Source organism: Siniperca chuatsi, linkage group LG13 (genome assembly GCF_020085105.1).
Source record: "Siniperca chuatsi isolate FFG_IHB_CAS linkage group LG13, ASM2008510v1, whole genome shotgun sequence".
Taxonomy (NCBI): Eukaryota; Metazoa; Chordata; class Actinopteri; order Centrarchiformes; family Sinipercidae; genus Siniperca; species Siniperca chuatsi.
This window is the reverse complement of record NC_058054.1, coordinates 20,553,880-20,574,861: the sequence shown is the minus strand read 5'-3', so window position 1 is coordinate 20,574,861 and position 20,982 is coordinate 20,553,880. Positions and strand designations below refer to the sequence as shown.

The window sequence follows — 20,982 nt, the reverse complement described above, 5'->3', positions numbered from 1 at the left end:
ACACACGCAGTGAGGTAGTACGATTAGCATTTCTGCTCACCTTGGAATCAAGTTTCTGCTTCACATACGCCCCGCTGGCCGCTGTCAGAACATTGTTCAGCATTATGAATACGTATCCTTCAAGGTCAAAGGCTAAATCAGCGCTACAAAACACAAAACGCGTCGGAGAGTCAGATGCGTGCTCACACACGCTGCCTGTGAACTGGATCATGTCGGTGCGTGGGTATACTTGTATGTGGCCATCTCACCTGGCAGCAATAAAAGCACCAGCGATCATAGTGAACACTGTGAGCTTAACCGGCGTAGAGAAGGTCTTTCTGTGAGGAGAGGAAATGGGTTGCAGTTATTAAAATCATTCATTTGCAGCTGCAAGAATGTTCTTGTTAAATGGTGCTGAGAAAACGTGAAGCTCAACTTACTTCAGCAAGAGTCCCTCAAACACCATGGTAAGGAAAATACTGAACCTCCTCAGAACTGTAAACATGGGTAAACTAGGAAAAAGGAAAACGTGGTATATTTTGCTGTTTCATTTTAAGGAAATGATGTTTCATATCATATAATAATACGCCAATTAATAGATAACACGCTCTAACTTCAGTCGTTGTGTCCCAAACAGCCCTGATATTTGATTCCCGACATACAGCAGAGGCAGTGGAAACATCTGGAAAGACACACAAACCAAATGTAAAAAGCAGTGGTTTTGATCTTTAATACGAGGTTCTTCTTATTATCATGTCTGAGTCCAAGTGAGAGAACTACTTCGGAGTCTCACCTTGCGTGGTATACTCAAATCCATATCTGGAAACGAGATAACGCCCAACAGCTTCCCAATCCTCAGAACTACAATTGTGGCCAGCATCTGCAGAGTCATTGAAGCAGGGAGACTCAGTATGTCAGGCTCTGTTTAGGTGAACAGGAAGTACCTGTGACTCAACTCAAGACAAACTCACTTGGCCGATTCCGACACATGTTGACGATGGAAATCTGTAAATAAACATAATGGTACGAATTAGGAAAATTACCCAATAATGCAAATACTTGAAGACATTTCAGCATTGCATATTTTGCACCACAACATAAGGTAGAATGAATGATGGAAAGTGACAAAGTACATTTACTAAATTATGTACTTAAGCACAATTTTGACTGAGCTCCTTTACTTAAGTGAATGAAAGTTCATGAATACTACTTTATACTATACTGTGCTCCACTACATTTATCTGACTGTTAAAGCTACCAGTTACAATTTTAAAAACCTATAATTAGCATATAAAAATGAATGCATTGCTATACAGTAAATTAAGCTATCCAACATTATATAAATTGTTAGAATTAGCTTCCCTTCAACCACCTACATTAAAAAGCCACTATTTACAATTACATTGTAGTTCAGTAATAATAATCCAAATGTATGATATATAATACTATATAACACTGACAAGGGTCATTCTGCTGCATAATAAATATCTTAATTTTTTTTTATCATTTTAAGCGGAACTGTGTAACTTTTGCTAATTAACAGCCACTGTAGCCATAAGAGACAACGACAACATAATAGTAAATGGTAAAAACTTAGTTTAACAGTAGCACAAGTAGAGAAGAGCCATAAAGTCAGGGTGGGATTTTTTTCGGTTTGATACTTTCAAAATCTAGCTGTCTCATTTCAAGCTGTCTAATTTTTCTCTAATTAATTAGAGGGGTGTGTTGGGGGACATATGACCTCAGTTATCCAAAATCCTGGCTACGGCTCTGTTCAGTGATCAAACTGTTAGAAGTGCGCACACACACACACACTGCCTGCCCCAAACAGATTGAGGAAGACATTTTTCTCTCTGTCTAAAACTGAGTTGGTCTCCTCTGTCCTTCATATCCCCATCGTTAAAACTGCCATGGCTCAAGTGTCCGAAAAGAAGCTCCCTGTACCTGTTAACTGTTGCTTGTACTTTGCACCTTTACCTGTAGCTGCTGAGGACGCTTTTGTTGACAACAACGATGAGAAATGAACTGACTCCGTAAAATCCCGCAGCCAACAGTTTCAGAAATACCGTGGAGCCGTCACCGGATGTGGCTTTTTCGGATGCTCCTTCAGGTGACGAGCTTCTGTCGCCGAGCTCGTGTCGACGTCTGTTGATCTCTGCCATCATATCAATGAAGTTCAAACGGAAGCCTGCGAGTACTAGTACACATGCTGCACATGCGCACAACTGTCCAACCGCAGGGATGTGACATTTTGTCGGCGATGACGGAAATGAAAAGAAGTGAAACATCTCGATTCAACTACACACTTTGAACATTCAGCAGTACAACTGAGCACTTTGATAGCTTGTAAGACTTACACTTAGCTACTTGAATTACCTCGAAAGCTAAATACAAAGCAGACTAAATGTAACCACGCCATAATACCTCCTAACGTCTATTTTCTACTTGACATAAAAAGCATTTAATGTAGTACTACTTATTGTACTATGTTTGCTGTTCAAAAGGTTGTTACTCTGGAGAGCCTCAATTATTTCTGACCGCACGTGATCAGGTGAACGCCAGGCACATCTTTCAAAACCGAGTTTGGTCTAAAATTTCACCATAGAAGTGACAAATAATAATTTGGTAGACTTGTGAAACTGTAGCCAAAAACGTTAAGTTACATTTACAAACAATAGACAATATACACGAAACGAATTTAACTACGTGTGAGCTGGTTTAAGTTGCTACTTTATTAGGTACAGCAAGCTAAAACTAGTGAGTCTAATACAATAGCCCTGTAGCAGCATTTATCCGACCTTTACAAAGTTTATTGTTTTTGTTGAATCTGTTTAGAGGTGTTAACTCAACTTTATGGTCATTTTGGAGGCTTTAGTTTGTGGTGCTTTTGCGTTAAATTAATTCTCTCCAACCAATTTATATAAATGAGTAGCCTAAATATTAGATTAGAATAATAAATTGATAATATACACTTAAAATTTATAAAAGGTACCTCAAACTACAGCCTCAACATTATAACCTTCATGAAAGGTAGGATTTATTGCTTGTTTTAGCTGTTTCGCTAGTTGTAACAAATAAACTGGCAACTAAGTGTAAATCAAACCCTTCTGGACAGTTTACCTCCCTCGCAAGTTTATATGGGATTAACTTGGAATAGTGCACTGAAATCACTACAGCTTCATTATGCTTCAAGTAATTTTAAGTCCACAGCACATTTGTTTACACCTTTAAAAATCACAGTATTGATTTTAAACAATCCAACGGCCATTGGCAGAATACATGTAACACCTCTAAAGCAATTTATTAGAACAGGGATGTTTGCAGAGAAAGTTTCACCGTCATGTGGCTCAAACAGTCCTACAAGAAAACTGCTCCAGCCGTCTGTATCAGTGCATCACCAGCGAGTCTTTGCAGAGCACAGCATGAAAAGCTTTAAATTCACTCCATCATGTTCACAACCCCCGCCCCCAACCCAATGTGAAATATACCTGCATCATTAAAAGAAAAAGCTCACTGGAAATGCTGACACAGGTGGCTAAAAGCAACATTAGCTTACATTACATTCTGTAGCTCATGATTGTTCCACAATGACAGCTGATATTTCTTTCAGACAAATTATGCATTGGTGCTTCTGCACTGATAAAAAATAAAAACACAATAAAACAGCAAATATGATTTACATTAGGGGCAAAAGAATCTTCAGAGGACTGGTGCCGATAAAACCAAGTGCTTTGAGAGCTGAAAGACATTACAGATACTCTACGAGCAAAGATATGTTCATGGTCTGATTCATTCTCACCTAGATTTCAACAATCACTTCTCAAAAGACACGAGAACTTGCAGTCTCTGGTTTGAGAATGGCAAGTTCATAGCAGTGGAATACTTAAATTCTAAGTAACTAGCTGTCAAATTCACACATTCAACCTCACATTTTGCTGCACACACTCACAAGCGCACACACATATCCTTAACCAAAAAAAAAAAAAAAAAAAATACAATATTTGCTTAGTGGTCCTGAAGTTACAAGTAGTCCACAGTCTGTATGACCTACAAGGACCAGCCTAAAGATATACATCGGGCCCTGGGACACCCTGAAAACACAGGTAGCACATCTGGATCAGGGGATACAAAGGAATTCTAACCACTGGTCCACCAAAAAAAAAAAAAAAAAAAAAAAAAAAAAAAAAAAAAAAAAGAAAAATAAAGGAAAAGAGGCATTTACTTTCACTGCACAACAAGCAGAAAAATACCAAGCTTTAGTAGGAAGTCACTTTGCCTGGTTACCCATCCTGAATTTGTGCCTCGCAAAGGGATGGGTTCTCAGGATCAGAGCAATTACCCTTTAAATGCACGTTAAGCCATACTTCAGACATCTAGTACAAGTTTTCTATGTAGTGTAGTGCTACCACATCAGTGTGTATTACTAGGAAGAAAAACTCCAGTAGAAAGTCTTTTCTAAGATGACCCCATAATACTTAGCTCAAGTCATGAGGAAAACAGCACAAAAGCTTCAGGGGAAAAGATACACACACTTCAACCTAATCGCAGAAATGCATAAATTCAAGCAGTACAAAAAGGAAAAAAAAAGAAAAACAAAATCAATGAAATATGCATAATCTCTGAAAAAAAAAGATAAAAGTATGAAAACATCCCTGCTTTCATGTTCCTAAATACAAAACTTCAGTGTAACAAGAGGTCCTTTTTCCGCCTTTTTTTGGTCTTTTGTTCTCCTTTAAAATTTTAGTCCTCTGGTGGTGTGAGTGGTATGGGATGACAGTCTTTTTTTTGTCATTTAAAATCTTTTTTTTCTTCTCTGTTTTCTTATATACTTGAAGATGTGGTAAGCATGCAAGCCTCGTAGAGGAGGGGCCCGGAAGGGCTGATGGGTGGGCTGGTGGTGGAAAAGGAGCCTTTAGGCCAGAGCTGGGAAGGCCTCAGGATCATCCACGTTGGGGACTGACACTCCACTAGCCTGGGGGAACAAACACACAAAAACCAGCACATGGTTAAGAGCGATTATATTAAAGCTGATATAATCAATACTTTTATAGTAACAATGGATCACATTACTACTTGCATATGAAAAGGTCTCACTCGTGATGATGAACCCACAGATGATTGTCAATCTACACTTCCCCTCAGCTCTACGGAGTATTTTAGCATTTTTTTCGTTGTTGTTGTAAAATCTCACTCAAAACCCCACTGTCCTGTCTGGCTGATAAAGTTAGCAACTAGCTGGTGAGCTTTTTTTTTTTTTTTAAATGCTAGTGCTAATATGGTACCTAGGTTTATGCTTATAATACTTAGATAACTGTTCAAGCTCAATGATGGATCAATACCGGCCTTAGCATGCTGCGCGGCTAATGTGGCTACCACCACAGGCAGGGCGATGTTGGACTAATGCTGTAATATTGAAGGAAAGTCAAGAGAAACTGATCAGCATGATCCTCACTGGTGTGTGTGTGTGTGTGTTGCTGCTGTATGTAAGTTTACTTGATAGACATACTTGATAGCTACGTGTGAAAAAGAAATGGTCAAACTGCAGGAATTAATTTGCTTGGCTACCAGGTAGAGTGCATTGTGGCCGATTTAGTTAATCTAGAGATAACATACAGATTCCGCCCCCCATCGACTAATCCATTGATTGAAGAAAAATTGATAAAAAACAAAACAAAAAAACAAACAATATAAATTTTCAGTACTTCGGTTTGACACCGTTAATTATTACTTATTAAAAACTCTAGTTCACACAACTAAGCACTATCACGACACAAATCCACCTCACCAATGACACGAGGTCAGTCTGAGCTTTGCATCATGGAGCATGCGGTCACTGGTCTGTTATTTCAGGGCCTTAGTGTTCCACAACATGTTTTCCAAGTCAGTGGTTTTACAGCCTGTTCAGAGTCAGTTAGTTAAATCTTTTGTGAGGGACACTAAACCTTTGTTGTTGGCAGCGACGACAGCTTTTATTGTTACCTTTTCGGAACGTCCTCCCCCGCGTGTCGTCCTGCTGCCTCCCCCACCGCGGCCTCCCCTGCCTCCGCGAGCTCCCCCACGCCCGCGGCCAGGGCGGCCCAGGTCTCCAAAGTTGATCTCCAGCTGAGATGTGATGTCGTTGGCTGGTTTGCGGAAGTGGTGGTCACTGGACTCGTCAGCGTTTGCTTGCTGATGAGAACAGATGACGGTATGTTAGACATTGACTGTACTCTGTACGGAGAGGTTTGTTTTTAAACCAGTGAACATGTGCACTCTTTGTGTTTCTTTTAGTGTCGCTTAGCTGCTTAACACCAACACTTTCGTTAGATTCTTCATTTCCTCTGGAGCCACCCAAAATAAAAATTAATAAACCATTTTCAATACTCAAAGGTGTATTAAACCACTCACCATTTTCTAACAGGTGGTTTTTGTACAGATTGTTAACACTGAATGTTTTCATGGACTGTGTGGATGAAAGACCAGTGTGAGAGCTGCAGGCACCTTGTGGTACAGAGTTTGTTGTGATTCTGCTTCCATCTCTGCGGCGTCGATCAAAGCACCAACAGGCCTCTGAAATTTAAAGACAGAAGGTTTTTCATTAATATAATAATGTCAGATGAGCTGGTGAGACACACAAGGATGTGCATTTGAAACCAAGTTTGTGCACGCTACACAGAACAAAAACAAAACAGAGCCCAAGGTAATACGGCGGTCAGCTTTGGAACAATGTTTGAAAAGGCAGCAGCCCATCGTCAGCAGTACTTCAGTAAAGCACATGTATGGAGAACAGAGTCCAGACTGGTTATCAGAGTTAGCAGCCTCCAAATACACAATTAAAAATAGAGCTGAAACGATTGGTCGGTTAATCAATGACTCAAATGACAGAAAAATGTATCTGCAACTATTAATTAATTATTAATTGATAATAGATTGTCTCAGTCAAACATCTGCTGGTTCCAGCTTCTTAAATTTGAGGATTTGCTACTTTTCTGTTCTGTATCAGTGCAAATGGAATATTATTTGGTTTTAGACTTTATGTCGGACAAAACGAGACATTTTAAAAAGACATGACCTTGGGCTCGGAGGAATTGTGATGCACTTTTCTTTTAGAATTTTCGGACATTTTACAAACAATACAATTAATGGAGAAAATAATCGGCTGACTAATTGATAATAAAAACAATTCTTTGTTGCAGTTTAATAAAACCTTTATTGGTGCTTAGAGGTGGGGTATGCGATTCCAATCTATTACACGTCTTTTTGTCAAATTCAGCGAATATCTCCTCACGGTCCGCTAGCTGTCTGTTCTGTGTGTGCGCTGAAAAAAAAAACTCTGGCGTTTTTTACACAGCCCCTGGCACTGTTAGTGGGAAATTAACAAAGTGGATCAGATCGGGCCACACAACACTATTCCAGCCATGATTTGTGTGGCAGGTAACGTTAAATGACTTGCCCAGATAAGCTGTTGTTGTGATGTTAGCTATAGTAGCAGGAGAGTTGTGAGTATCGCTGTCTGGAGCTGCTGTGCTGGCTCTGGGAAACGTCTCGTCCTCTCCGGCTGTTAGCTTCACAGCAGCACCTGTAGTGACAATTTGCTAACCCATAACCTAGCTAACATTAGTTACATTACTTGCTGTGTTGCTGTTCGTTCTATAGCACGGTATTGGATTTCTCCAGAGTCACATAGCCCACCTTTAAGTTTCTTATGTTTGCTAATTTCCTGTTGTCTGTTTTTTTGCTCTGTGCTAGAACATTTTAATAAACAAATAAATTCATTGTTAACCTATTAAATCATTATGCTTAACATTTAAAAAGCAACAGTATATTATTTTTGCCTGGTTAAAATGTTAAAAATCCAAGTCAAAGGGTACAAAAACAACCCTGTAAAGACTAAAAAGGGCTCAGAGACGTATGTGTGATGGAGCTGAAACATGAGCCTGTACAGAGCTGGTGTAGGCGGTTGCAGTGGGTAAAGTGAAAAGCATTTAAACTAAATGGCTGAGCTGCAGGGGAGAAAAGGTTTCTGTTCTCCATAAGATCATAGATCACCATACTCACATCTTCACTCTTGGACTTGTGCAGCACGTATCCTTTCTTCCACTGGCTGTCGGCTCCCTCGTTGGGCTTGCGGATATTGAACTCCACCTTGGTGCGCTCCTTGTCCTGCATGGCCTTCCACTCGTCCAGGGTCATCTCTTTGGGGCCTTCGTTTTTAACTTCATCAACCTCGTTCTCCCTGGAAAGCCAGCACACACAACAATGTAGGACCTTAAACTAGCCAATCCTCTTAGCTCTATACATGCTCTCTAATCCTGAGGCCAAAAAGGTCAGCGACAATGTTGATCCCATTTGCACTAAAGCTTTGTGACGAAAATGCACATGCAGAGAAACGGTTTGTGACACAGGACAGCGTCCAGTGTGATGGCATACGACTGACGCTTCAAACTACGTTTTGTGGAGTTGTTAAAACAGATGGGATTCCTTTACTGAACATCTAAATATCACCTGAAACCTGAACATCTGGCACGAATCAGACACTCACTTGTTCTCCGAGCTGGCAGGTGCATTTTCCTCTCCCTCTGGGGTCGTCTCAGGAGCAGCAGTCTGTTCAGCCTCACTGGGAACAAAAGATAAACAGCCACCTTGTCAATACTGATACACTTCCTCCAGCTGAAACATGATCTCTTAGTGGTACCTTTCCAAGCTCTATACTGTGTGTTGCATCCATTTTATCTAATGCCATTACACACTTACTAGAACAATAAAATGCTAGGACTGATTTGTAAACATTTCAGAGTGAACACATTTAGGGTCACACCTGCATCTTTCGCGTGGCGCATGTACCAGACACTATTCTGTAAAATGGTCCATTAAAACTGGTGCACTTGTTTATTTTAAATACTTAAATAGAGCTGCTTTATATGGGCCACACACAGTAATCACAGTCTGCACAAATATCAGATGTGCATCGCTATCCTGCAGACAGTAACGCTGAGATAAACAGGCCATGTGTCTGTTCTTGAAAACTCACCTCACTTCATCCTTCACGTTGCCCCAGTTGTTTGAGCCACTGCCACTGCGCTTCTCCTCATTTTTTTGATTGCTGGAGCAAACAGAAAGGAAAACACACACACACACAGATGTATGCAGTCTAAAAAATCCTGAACAGTAATTCTGAAACCAACAAGAGCCCTTGACCTGTAGTCAAAAGTATCTTGTTGTACATAACTTTGGGGGAAAATGCTACAGCTGATCCAAATCTGAGACGTCATTAAGAAATACTTTCTTTAGATGCCATGTGGGTTGGACTCTTATTCACTATTAAGTATAACTGCCAATAGACATTTTAGGTCAGTCAGGCTTTGGTGTCAAATAAACACAAACGCTGTTAACATTGCCACCTAGTCCTGGCAACCATTGGCAGAGAGCTTAAGAAGGGATCTCTTGATAATAAACAACAAAGATTCAAGAACAGGATGCTTTGGTTAAGTAGTAATTTCTATTTACGGCTTCACTGGTCTAAGGTCTCAGTTCAGGACTGACTCACGATTTGTCACTGCCGCTGTGTCTGTCAAAGTCTCGTTTCCCACGAGAGTCAAAGCCGTCTCCTCGGCCCATGCCCCTTCCTCTTCCACCACGCCCACCCCGGCCGCCACCACGCCCTCTTGGGGGCCTGTCTCCAGAAGGCCTGATGGACACACAAACACACAAAAAAAAGAGTGTGTAAACATGACCTTATCAGGAGTGATCAGCACTTATTTTTACAAGCTCATGTGACACACATGCACATGTGCTCTAAATGTCAGTGGTTTTAACATAAATGTCAAAGAGAGCAACCCAGCTTCACAAAGTAGAAATTTACAGATGGCTGTAGTGGTGATGTTAGGTTAAGTGAGCTAAGATATCAAACACTTGCATACACCCCCACAATGATCCTGTGATCGCACCAGACAGCTTATCAGCATGTTTAAATATGCTCTTCATCGTTTATCACACATACTCACTTGTCTGCAGAGAACTCTCCACCTCCTCCCTCAGGCTTGTCCTCGGCCGGCTTCTCAAAGCGGCGCTCGCGGGGAGGTCTCCGGTCCGGCCGCTTGTCTCCAGGTCGCCCTTCACCCTGCCCACCCTGATGCTGGGAACCAGGCTGGCCCTGCTGGTCTGGTCTTCGGCCCACCCGCCTGATACCTGACAATAACAGGAGCATACACAAAGGGAGTCAAACCTCCAGAAGACAGTAATTTCTATTGGTGTAATCATTTCTTGATGTAGTCGTTTGTGCCCACTGACAGACACCTGCTGTTTTAAACCACTGAGTGCAGGAACGTGCTGCCATGCAAAGTAACTATTTAAGCTCCTGATGTCCTCTCCTCTCCTCTCCTGTCAGCAGCTTTAACAACAGCACGCTGCACTGACAGTACTACTGCAACTATTAACACTACTGGATAACAGTGGGCCTCTCTTTCCATTAACTCGGTGCTGTTGTTTTCAACTCAATTTTAGACGACTAATGTTATGCTTGACAAAAAAAAAAAAAAAAATTAAAGTATTGACTCAGGGGAGACATCATCAATCCAAACAATGTGCAGTGTGTCTAGTTTTCTCAGCACGCACGTGAATATCTTGCGTATTTGCTTTGCAAAGCCTGCAGCTGCTAACAGAGCTGCGCAGATAGAGCATAAAGCAGCGTCCACCAGACAGTAACCAAACACCTCACCTTCCCGTCGGATTCTAGTGGAAACCATTTCTGCGACACAGGCTCCCCAGTGTGCACAGGACTCTGCAGATACACCTGAGCTCCGTCGTTACCCGGTGCGGGTCTATCTAACCTCAGTCTGGGGGGGTTGACCTCACGCTGTGTTTCGCTCAGACCAGCAGCGGCAGCTAACGCAGCTAACAGGAGCTGCACATGACAGTTGATGCGAAAAAGATGAAAACAAACATGCACTGCACATTAGCGAGAGAGCAGGAGAAAATGTTTACCTTCTTTCTTCAGGGGGACCGGAGCCTGCGACTCCTCCTTCTTGTCCAGCAGCGGGTTCTTTCTGTCCTTCTGTGACTCCTTCTTCGGCTGCTTGGCGGCTTGAGCCGCGGTCTTGGTGGACCCAGCAGCGGCCCCCTCCTTCTTCTTGTTTTCAGCAGCTTTCAGGATCTCGAATGGGTCGGACTCATCGTCCAATAACTGGTCGAACCGGTTGGTTACGACGCAGCCGAAACCTTCTTGCAGGTGTCCGGGCATGATGGCGCCCCTTCAGCGGGATTCACCTCCGATTCTACGAGGCTTGATGCGAACAATTCGCTAGATGCTGCCACAAGATGGCTGGGAGAGCTGCCCCTTCTCTTCCGGTGCGAGCACCATCCGGGACATCGCGCAGCGTGCACCAATCTGAACACACGGTGGCTGCAATGTTTTTATTTACATTATGTAACGATGTGCTTTCATGTCCTCTTAGAATAATCCGGGTTTTAATTTCTGAAAGGACGTCACATGCAAGGGAAGCTTTCGAAAGGCTCACATTAAACTGGCGAGTTATGCGGCTGCAGAACACCAGGCTCTGTCTTTGCAAAGAGTACAGAACAAAACACAACTATAGGAAAATAACGTGAGAAAAATGTGCATGCATGTTATTATTAAATACATATTCCATTGTTTGCCTAAAGAAGTACATATTGACACAAATCTAAAATCAAACACCAATATCTGTATTTGTTTACAGTGCCTGAGCAAGCTCCACATGGACTTTTATTTTATTTTATTGCTATTATAACTTTATATTATAATGACTTTATGCTGATGCCACAGACACGCATATCATAAGACTAAGTGGGATTTGTCTGTTTATAAAAAGCCTCAAGTAGTGTGTTTAGGGCCAGCAGGGGCATGCTGAGTAACAGCTGGTGGTAACATATCTGACAAGTCCGCCCTCTGCAGAGGCAGCTCTACAGCACTGACAACGCTGTCACGCTGGTTGAAGATCAATTCAGCCGCTTCTTCATGTAACTTGAGGCGTGTCTGTCGAGTCATGGATGTCAAGAATGAAACCCTATTCAGAATCTGCTTAAGGTTGGGTTACTTGACTGGCTTTAAAGAGGGATTCTTAGACAATAAGGATAATTAAGACAATGTGCCATATTTGGATCTGATGAGTACAAGGATTTGTTCTTTAAACATAAAAGGCTTTTTAATAATTAAGGAAAAACTAAGATAAACCATAGTTTTAGAGTCAAAATGTTATTCTCCACTAAATGAGCGCAAGACAGGATTGTATGAAGTCAGGTTTGGCACTGCAAAGATGACCAACACTTGAAATCATCAATGCAAGCTGTCAATAATCAGAACATGAGCACATGAGGTCTCAAATTCTTTTTTGATATGTTCATTATTTTTGCTTTTTTTTTTTTTTTTTTTTTACATCTTTTTACTGAAAAAGAAAGTGAGGCAAATGTAATTTTACTTAAGGAAACACTTTAAAAAAACATTTTAAATGAGACTAATACAGGATAAAAAGCTACCAAAAATGTGTCCAATTGACAAACTTTAATAGAGACAAAAGACTAGAGGTGGGTTTAAAAGGTTTATATTTATTACTCAGAAATCAATTAAAAGCCTAGAATGATTTTTTATGTTCAGATGAAAAGATGGATGGAGGTGTGAAAGAGGAGAGCCATAAGCACAAAAAAAACCAAACAATTTAAATGATGGCTTATTTCTATTCAAAATAAATGTTAAAAGTTCCCTTGTGGATTCTGTCAGATATATTTTAAAGTGAGTCCTCACTCTGCAATATATTTGACAGAGATGTACAGGAATTTTTCACACAATATACAGTAAACAAGTGTAAACACAAGTCGCCGTTGAATATAATCCAAGCCGACAAAGATAAGCAAAGATAAGTCACACCCAATGCTGAATTACAGTATGAAGGTACACCAAGTTAAATTCACCCTGCAATATATTTGTCAGGGAGTTCTTTTAAATATGCTGCATGTACTTTAAACAGGTTCACATATTATTCCTCACTTGATCAGCAATGCAAAATGTCCATATATTTCTCTGTTGAATATATCCCAAGGTGCAATACATTTGACAGCTAGATTTCTTACAGGGATGTTTCACACTGAAACAGAAATAGTCCTCCCTCAACATGCTCCTTTGTTCCCTTTAGATATCCCTGATGACTCCACCCTCTGCATGCCAAAATACCTACACACTACATGAGGGACATGTTGGTCACATTTTGTGACTCATGAATCACTTGAGTCTACACTGACCTAGTGCAGGTAAAAATAATAATAAAACAATAATCCAAAGCCCTACTGCAACCACTGTGCTGCACTATCAAGATTGTGTTTAATCCCATGGAAATAAGAATGTAAAGTCTTAACGTGTGTACGTGTGTGTGTGTGATTGATTTATATAAGCCAGGGTAAAGCTGTAGCTACTTCAAGGTGGGACACCAACAAATCCTGTCAATATGCATTGTAAGCAAAAGAACATAGATTGAGGGGGCTGTCACAGTGATTCATTAGAAAATGGGTTGATGTATGTCAGTTGATATGAATTTGTTTTATTTTTGGTATTTAATGCTGGGAACCACTTTTGTGATACAAGTGATACAAAATCTTCTGAACAGAAAAAGATGGAAATCTAACGTGGGACTAATCTGTTTGTTTGACTCTGTTCAAGCTTGAGAGCAGACACTTAGATCTTATTTGGAAGTAGGCAAAGATACAGACCAAAAGTGATGTTTCATTCAGTGATGAAATCCCTTATGTCTTATGTTACTGACACTGACAGACTTATTATTCGAGAATTGATTTCAAAATGAAAAACAGAAATGGTTGCAGGTAATTACTAAACTAGAGGGTAACAAAGACACCACTGTCCTTTGTGTTTAGCTACAGAAACACCAGAAACACCAGTTTTATACACCAGTTGAAACACCCTCTTCATAAGTAAAAAAACAGACGAAACAACCAGTGAAACATCAACTTCACTGTGAATAATTGTATGAATTGTTCTTTTAAATCAAGTCACAGCACAGGTCCACATCACATGAACTTTTTCAGAATGACAAAAAAGGCACAACAGGAATATGAGCTATAACTCGAGGTACCACTTGAAATAACTGTCCAGCAGTGGTGGAAGTACTCAGATCTTTTACTTAAGTTAAAAGGAATAGCTCAGTGGGAAGGAACCAATAAAATTGTTATCTAAGTCAAAGTACAGAAGTATTATCAGCAAAACGTACTTGAAGTATTAAAAGTGGAAAGACTCATTATGCAAAGTGACTCCTTTCACAGTATCGTTAAGATTATTTTTATTGATGCGTTAACATGTAAGCAGCATTTTAAAGAGCAACTTGCAGGTTGAATTTTTTTTTAAACTAAATTTATATTAACGTTTCCTGGAAATGATCATTTGGAAAGTTAATGCAGGATTGATTGTTTTACAAGACATAAGGGCAGGAAAAAGTAGCCGTTAGAGGCAAATAACTTCCAAATCAGTGTGGCCGCAGTGTATGTCTGTCAGGAACAGCTAAAGCCACACACAACTCATGCAATAAGCAGCTTAGTAAGTAAAACCCTTTGCTGATGTTGCCTTGAAGCACTTCAACTTTAAATTTCAGTGAGAGGAAATCAGTAAAACAAAGCTTGTGCGTAAGAGATTGTGAAAGGACGAGTTGTATTACACTATACTGTCTCACCCTTGTGAATCAGTTCACACCTGATTTATTCATACACTTATTACAGACCTCAGCAGTTGTTTAATTTATTGAAACAAGCCATTCATTTCAGCTAACTGTGCATCGTAATGTATGATTTGTGGTAGAAGAAGCCACGGATGACAGCTGATGGTAGTGTTGGTGGTCGGTCAATGGCAAGTTTGTAAGGTAAGAAGCCTGCTGTAGAAGAAACATGATACAGCTATCAGGTGAAGACACACAAGCAGGCAGAGCTATCTACATTACAGCAAGGAAGCAGCAACAGATGAGACTCCTGCTGGTTACTGATCCCACGTTCATTTGATGACCCAAACATTACTGTTTATAAAAATGTAAAAAATAAAATAAAATAAAAATTGTTGAGATTCATTATTGCAAAAATGCAGCAACAAACAAAAGTGTCTCCCCCCCACCTCTTTCTCTCTCAACCCAACCGGTCGAGGCAGATGGCTGCCCACCCTGAATCTGGTTCTGCCTGTTAAAAGGAAGTTTTTCCTTGCCACTGTCGCCAAGTGCTTGTTCATGGTGGGAAGTGTTGCAGCTCTGTAAATAATATTATAATGATTACGGTCTAGATCTGCTCTATCCTCTGTTATGAATTGGTGCTATATAAATAAAATTGAACTGAAAATTACTGAATTACTAAATCTTAGGGTAGGTTTGTGAATGACCAATCTTTCAAGATATGAAATATGTATTTCTAATATGAATATATTAAAATATGAAAAAGGCACATTAAGCCAAAGAGACATAATTAAATGGTACAACTGGCAAGAATGAAAAGAATAAGAGCTCTTGTTATTGTTTCTCATCACAAATTGCACATGGTCCATTTCTCAAGCGCAAAACCTTCCCGTACAAAAGACTCATGTTTACTCTATCTCCCTGAGGTACTGTCCATAAGCTTCCTTGTCAGCATTTCTCTCACTCAGTTTTCTTCTGACTACTTTCTCAAGTTCAAGAAGTTTCGAATGGAGGACTTCAGACATTGCTTCATCAATGTCCATCTGAAACATGAACAGAAAACACAGAAAATCAGTCACACTTTATTATTAAAGCTTTGCTTTTCCAGGTTGTCCTGCTTGGTTTTTCCATAAAACGCATCTAAACGGATGCCAGTTTCTCTTATGGATATTTTAATTATGGACACTTAAGATTCAGGTTATCTCAGGTTCCCATGAGCAGTATGTCTGTGGTTGCTCACCTGTCGAGGCTGAGTGTAGTTTGTTCCAAGTCCTGAAGTTAAACTGTGATATTTTGCTCTTGGGTCCAGAGACTCTGGCTTTTGAAGAAACACCCAGTGCTGTGAAAAGCCAGAGCAAGACTTCATGTTTATAGTGCACTCATTGTAGAGACGTGATATTTTTTTATATGGACAGCAACAGAACATACCAGTGCCTCTGCTCCGTTGTATGGTGTAAGTGTGAACGTGTTGGTGAAGATCCTAATCTGTTCAGCACAAACAGAAAATATGTGACAATAACATGAGACAGCTCATACGCAACTCCAATCCAATGTTAAACAGAGACGATTAGAATAAACAATCAAGCTTCACCCACCAGCCACATAATGGGCATGATGAGGGTCCAGAAGAAGGAGGGGAGGATACCATAGGTCAGATTAGTCATCACCAGTCCTGGACATATTACAGAGGAGAACATCCCCTGTCACAAAGTGAAGGAAACACATATTTAAACTAACAGATGAACGTTTAAGATATGCAAGGTGTTTTTCAACCCTGCCTTAATAAAAAGTGGTTTTCTATCAATTATGCTTATTTTTCCCCCCTCTTTTTTGTTTCTCTTCGTTGTGTCCATATCTTACGGTAAAGAACATTTTAGTGAAACGTCGGCTGGGCACACCTACTGTTTTACAACAGAGTTATGCGATTTTTATTTTTGCTCTTCTCTTCAATACAGTCTCCCATGACCAATGACCACTTTAAAAAACATCAACTGCATAAACATGAACATAAATACTAAACATGAAGTCACAGCTGTGGAGTACTCTCTACTTTACGAGGAGTAAAGAAACGATGTGCAGAATCTGAAATTGAAGCATGCATGCACTATTATAGAGGATAATGATTAAAAGACAACTGAATATATCAATTTTTTGCTTTTTGATTTTACCTGCTAATTATTCTGTGATCTTGTATAAACCCAACATGAAAATGCAGTGAAAAAGCAAATGTAGAAAACATTTTATGCACACTTTTCTATACTTCCACTCCCAACTAACTGGTTTGGAATGACCCTTCCCCCTTCATATGACAAACCCTCCTAAGACTGCTTACTGCTCTCCCATCCAAATTTCCATGACCTTGTGAGATTTCGCAATTCTGGAATTTTTGAATGTGAGCGGACGTCAACGCAAGCAAGTAATAGTCACTACTGAATCAGTAATCTGCAGATTGTGTGACACACAAACCTGGCTGTTCTTGTGTCTGTTGAGCGCCAGGCTGAGCATGTCTGATGCGTACTTGGAGGAGCTGTAGGGCTCCGTCCCATTTCTGTGCTGCATGTCCTCGATGCTGAAGGCAGAGCGGCGGGCGTTACTGGAGGAGGTCCACACTATCTTGGACGTGTGACCTGCTGGACACAGCTGAGGCTCCAGCTCCCTGATCTAGACCACAGAGACCAGGACATCAGAACTGTTACAGGTGAAACACATGGGTTATGACGACAGAGATTAGAATACAATGTCACAGATGTGAAAAAAACATTTAATAAAATTTTACAAGTGTTTTATGACACATAATGGATTGAGGTTATTTCTTGGATTAAAGTGCGGCAATATTCTACTAAGAATATTTATTCAATTAAAAAAAAAAACAAACACTGCAGAACATGAGTAACTCCATCACTACACATACACCATCATAGTGTTTAGCAATCACATAGTTAACTTGTTGCTTCAAATTAACAAAGGAAAGGGCGGGAGAAAAAAGTGTTTTTTTTCTGTTTTTAAGATATGATTACAATATAAAACTTAAGACAGAAATTTGTCAGCCTCTTTTTGAGCCATACCATTTCTACAGAGGTAGCTATCCCTCTAATACCTCTGATTGTATTAGGCTTTATGACAATATTGGATGTACATGACTTTTGTATCAATTTTATTTGTCAGGTAATCAATTCACCGCCTTAATCAAAAGACACCTGCATTTCTCAATGGTTTTTCCATTAAATATACTATATCACAATATTTCTTTCTTTAACAATATAACATTACTTATACAGTGATAGAAGATTTTATCCATCCAAACAGTGTAGTAGTATATGCATTTGGTAAGGTATTGCAGATGCATATGGAATATGCACACAATGTCGCAACAACATATGATACTGAGGACTATATATACTATGCCAAATTAAGGGATTTGTTTGCATCTTTTAGATTTCATGTATGTATGCAGTCTGTGGTGTACCAGGAGAAAATGGCCGAAGAGGTTGGTGGCAAAAACTTCCTGCAGACCATCTGAGTTGAGGCGGTCCTGTTGCGTTAAGAGACCCTCTGCTGTCGCAAACATGTTGATGACATTCCTGCAGTGAGAAGGTACACTATTACGTAATAGCATAGACTATGGACAAGTTGCACTGGTATACAGCAACCAAGCTTTAAGCCAATATGAATTAAAAATAAAAAGACACAAATCAAATCAAAGCAAGCCAGGAACTGGCTTTGGAATTTTACCTGGAGAACAGACCCTTGAAAAAAGCTTTGACATCCACTTGAGGATTGGGCATAATTCCTGCATTTAGATACAGACAGTCAATTCTGCTGTACCTGTGCAGAAACACAAATGTGCAGGAAAGATGAATCAATCTCAATTCCACATTCATAGTTAATAGTAGAAACCATAGGGCGAAGAGAACATGGAGCTGTAAAACGCAGTGTATCAACAGTGTCACGATGTCTCTGTATCTTGTTATCAGTACCTGGCCTTGAGCTCCTGAGCAGCAGCGAGCACTGACCGCACAGAGCCCACGTCAAGGTGCAGCAAGTCTACATGGGCGTCGGTGTGAGAGGTCAGCAGAGCTGAGCGGGCAGCCTCGGCCCGCTGCATGTTTCTGCAGGCCAGACACAGCCGAAGCTGGCTGCCCTCAGTCAGCAGCCTTTCACACAGGGCCAGGCCAATGCCGCTGCATAAAGTGACAGATGGCAGACAAACACAAGCATGTAAACAAACTTCCCTAAGGAACTGTGATCACACAGATATACTGAGCAAATCAACTGGTAAACAGTGAGGACTATCTTGGAGTAACAATTGGAAAAGAAATAATAAAAGGCAGATCGGAAACATTAGCAGTCTCAAGTTAGATTTTTTTCACAATGCAAGTGGATAATAAGAACCTATATTGCTCTGTAAGTCACATAATTCTGATGGAAATACCCCAGACCAGTGCATTAAATGTAAAGTGGACAGGTGGACGCTGTATCATTATTCATAGGAATGTTTTGTTAAAGACTTTTGGAAGTAGTGTTTTCTGCTTCACTTACTGTTGATTGTAATCTTCCTTTGTGCCCTACGTTGTATTTCCTTGGTTTATTTCCTACTCTATGTAACTTAAGGATTGAGAAAAAAAGACGGTACGTTTTTGTTTTCTTCACGCCAAATATACAATTGCTGTGGTTTGGAAAAGCCCACAAAGAGCCAGTTGTTAAAAGGTTTCAAGGGCCCTTTTTATGTAAAAATGATAACATTTGCAATAAAGGGAAAACTAAGAGACTTGGGGTTGATGTGGGGTTTATACTATCTGAAAAATCATTTTTCTCAACACAAGAACTCTATTTGTTTTAAACTACAAAGCATTGACATAAAGGAATACTTTATAGCTGGAGCCAACAAGCCAGTAGCCTAGCTTAGCATAAAGAATGGAAGCAGGGGGAAACAGCTAGCCTGGCTCTCTCAAAAATTCATATGAACACCTCTAAAGCTCACTAATTAACATGTTTGTTTAATCTGTACACAAACAGAAATGTAAAAGCGACAATTTGTGTTTAAGTGCTGTAGCTATTTCATGGTGAGCAACAGTTTATCCAGCAGCCCACTTCTGTGTCATCCAGACACAGAGTCTCCAGAATTTTAGCGAAATGGCAATATGGCCGAGCGCAATATCCAAATCTCAGGAGCTGCAATTTTTTTGATAAAAAAGGTAAAAAGTGTGACAAAACAGCATTATAATAAAGTGCAAATCTTGTTCTCCAGATGTAAGAAGTTTTTTCAGTGAAAATGAAAATTGTGATGCAAAATGATCATTTCCACTAATCGTGAATCATATCGCAATCTTATATCTGTCAAAATAATCATTTTGTTACCATATCGTGCAGCCCTAGTCTCTAGGAGGTCACAGCGCCTAGCTGTTGTATTGATAACCAAATAGATATTTGAGTTTCATTAATCCAGTGAGAAAATATTTAGATAAATCTATCGTTACTTTTTTTTTTTTTATGACCAAGATATGTAGCCTAGGGAGCGGGACATTAAACAGATTGTTTGCATTTCTGTACTGTAAATTCTTGTTACTTATAAGCTGAAATACATCAGTAAGTTCCCGATATAGTAGCCGGAAGCTAATATCATATATCGGCCTGCCCAGTTTATCAGTTGACCTTTTTAATTAAATGCTTTGTGCGGCTTTGTTAGCTAATGTATATGGATAAACTGCGCACTACTGATCATTTCTTTCTTTTTATTTATTTCTTTTACTTTTAATATATTTTGTTACTTTGGCCTTTTCTGTAATGTTGTCATGTTATTTTCTGATTGTGTTTATGTCTGATGCAGAAACATAACGGACTGAAGGACATTATTAACGTTACAGTCAGTTTATCGCATTAGCAGTTAACGTTAATCTCTCAACAGGAGGGACTCTCTCTCTCTCTCTCTCTCTCTTTCAGTCAAGCCACAGCGTTTCTGCCGCTAAGTTAACACATTACTGACTCACATTTTCACACTCACATTGTTTATCAGCTAACGTTCGTGAGATGTATACATCGTTAAAACGCAGTTTCAATGGACCCACCTGTTCGCGCCGGTTACAACGACAACTTTCTCCATGTCTGGCCGGAGTTAGCAGCGGCTGGAGGGGAAAACAGGACCAGAACCAGAAACAAGTTGGGACAGAAACAAGTCCCAAACCAGTTATGAACTCCCTTTAACCGGGGACGTACAGCCCATCGTCCGATTCCGCTGAGAAAACATCAGCCTATATGCACGAGTAGATATGTGGTGTGATTGGATGTCAGCAAACAGTTGGCCAATCAGCTTCCACTACGGAGAGCGAAGAGGCCC

The 20,982-nt window shown here is 40.1% G+C and overlaps 3 protein-coding genes across 5 annotated transcripts in view; all 3 read right to left on the bottom strand.

The window, feature by feature from the left end:
* LOC122887523 (UDP-N-acetylglucosamine/UDP-glucose/GDP-mannose transporter-like) overlaps positions 1-2,378 on the bottom strand; it is a 3,731-nt gene extending 1,353 nt beyond the window's left edge. The window contains exons 1-7 of the mRNA XM_044220824.1: positions 1,957-2,378; positions 951-984; positions 773-859; positions 594-661; positions 420-491; positions 249-317; positions 41-143 (exon numbers count right to left, since the gene is read on the bottom strand). Coding sequence (XP_044076759.1) covers positions 41-143; positions 249-317; positions 420-491; positions 594-661; positions 773-859; positions 951-984; positions 1,957-2,267 — 744 coding nt within the window. The 5' untranslated portion in view covers positions 2,268-2,378. The remainder of the gene's footprint in view (positions 1-40; positions 144-248; positions 318-419; positions 492-593; positions 662-772; positions 860-950; positions 985-1,956) is intronic.
* Positions 2,379-3,255: 877 nt separating this feature from the next.
* Positions 3,256-11,355, bottom strand: serbp1b (SERPINE1 mRNA binding protein 1b). 2 transcript variants are annotated; one of them, XM_044220822.1, is made up of 9 exons: positions 10,942-11,355; positions 9,963-10,146; positions 9,506-9,646; positions 8,990-9,061; positions 8,501-8,575; positions 8,017-8,194; positions 6,460-6,528; positions 5,959-6,147; positions 3,256-4,951 (listed from the first exon to the last, which is right to left on the bottom strand). In XM_044220822.1, exons 1-9 carry the CDS (start codon positions 11,195-11,197, stop codon positions 4,892-4,894), a joined length of 1,224 nt encoding a protein of 407 aa, XP_044076757.1. In that variant the 5' UTR covers positions 11,198-11,355; the 3' UTR covers positions 3,256-4,891. The 2 variants fall into 2 exon arrangements, with proteins under 2 accessions (XP_044076757.1, XP_044076758.1); XM_044220823.1 differs by lacking the exon at positions 10,942-11,355 and adding an exon at positions 10,676-10,832.
* A 1,165-nt stretch (positions 11,356-12,520) lies between these two features.
* LOC122887524 (3-keto-steroid reductase/17-beta-hydroxysteroid dehydrogenase 7-like) lies at positions 12,521-20,915 on the bottom strand. Of its 2 annotated transcripts, XM_044220825.1 has the most exons (10): positions 20,714-20,915; positions 18,626-18,829; positions 18,381-18,473; positions 18,115-18,229; positions 17,115-17,309; positions 16,244-16,348; positions 16,077-16,133; positions 15,889-15,987; positions 15,555-15,691; positions 12,521-14,864 (listed from the first exon to the last, which is right to left on the bottom strand). In XM_044220825.1, exons 1-9 carry the CDS (start codon positions 20,746-20,748, stop codon positions 15,557-15,559), a joined length of 1,038 nt encoding a protein of 345 aa, XP_044076760.1. In that variant the 5' UTR covers positions 20,749-20,915; the 3' UTR covers positions 12,521-14,864; positions 15,555-15,556. The 2 variants fall into 2 exon arrangements, 1 of the variants encoding a protein (XP_044076760.1); XR_006380564.1 differs by lacking the exons at positions 12,521-14,864; positions 15,555-15,691; positions 15,889-15,987 and having other exon boundaries at positions 16,244-16,320.
* Positions 20,916-20,982: the final 67 nt, after the last annotated feature.

What these genes read in the sequence shown, in the direction of transcription:
- serbp1b (XM_044220822.1), bottom strand. Translation starts at nt 11,197, where the DNA reads ATGCCCGGACACCTGCAAGAAGGTTTCGGCTGCGTCGTAACCAACCGG. An exon ending in AACGTGAAGGATGAAGTGAG is followed by an intron (nt 8,576 to 8,989) that starts GTGAGTTTTCAA and finishes TTTTGTTCCCAG; the next exon opens with TGAGGCTGAACAGACTGCTG. An exon ending in CCTGCCAGCTCGGAGAACAA is followed by an intron (nt 8,195 to 8,500) that starts GTGAGTGTCTGA and finishes CTGGCTTTCCAG; the next exon opens with GGAGAACGAGGTTGATGAAG.
- LOC122887524 (XM_044220825.1), bottom strand. Translation starts at nt 20,748, where the DNA reads ATGGAGAAAGTTGTCGTTGTAACCGGCGCGAACAG. An exon ending in GCTCAGGAGCTCAAGGCCAG is followed by an intron (nt 18,474 to 18,625) that starts GTACTGATAACA and finishes GTTTCTGCACAG; the next exon opens with GTACAGCAGAATTGACTGTC. An exon ending in ACTACACTCAGCCTCGACAG is followed by an intron (nt 15,692 to 15,888) that starts GTGAGCAACCAC and finishes TTCATGTTTCAG; the next exon opens with ATGGACATTGATGAAGCAAT.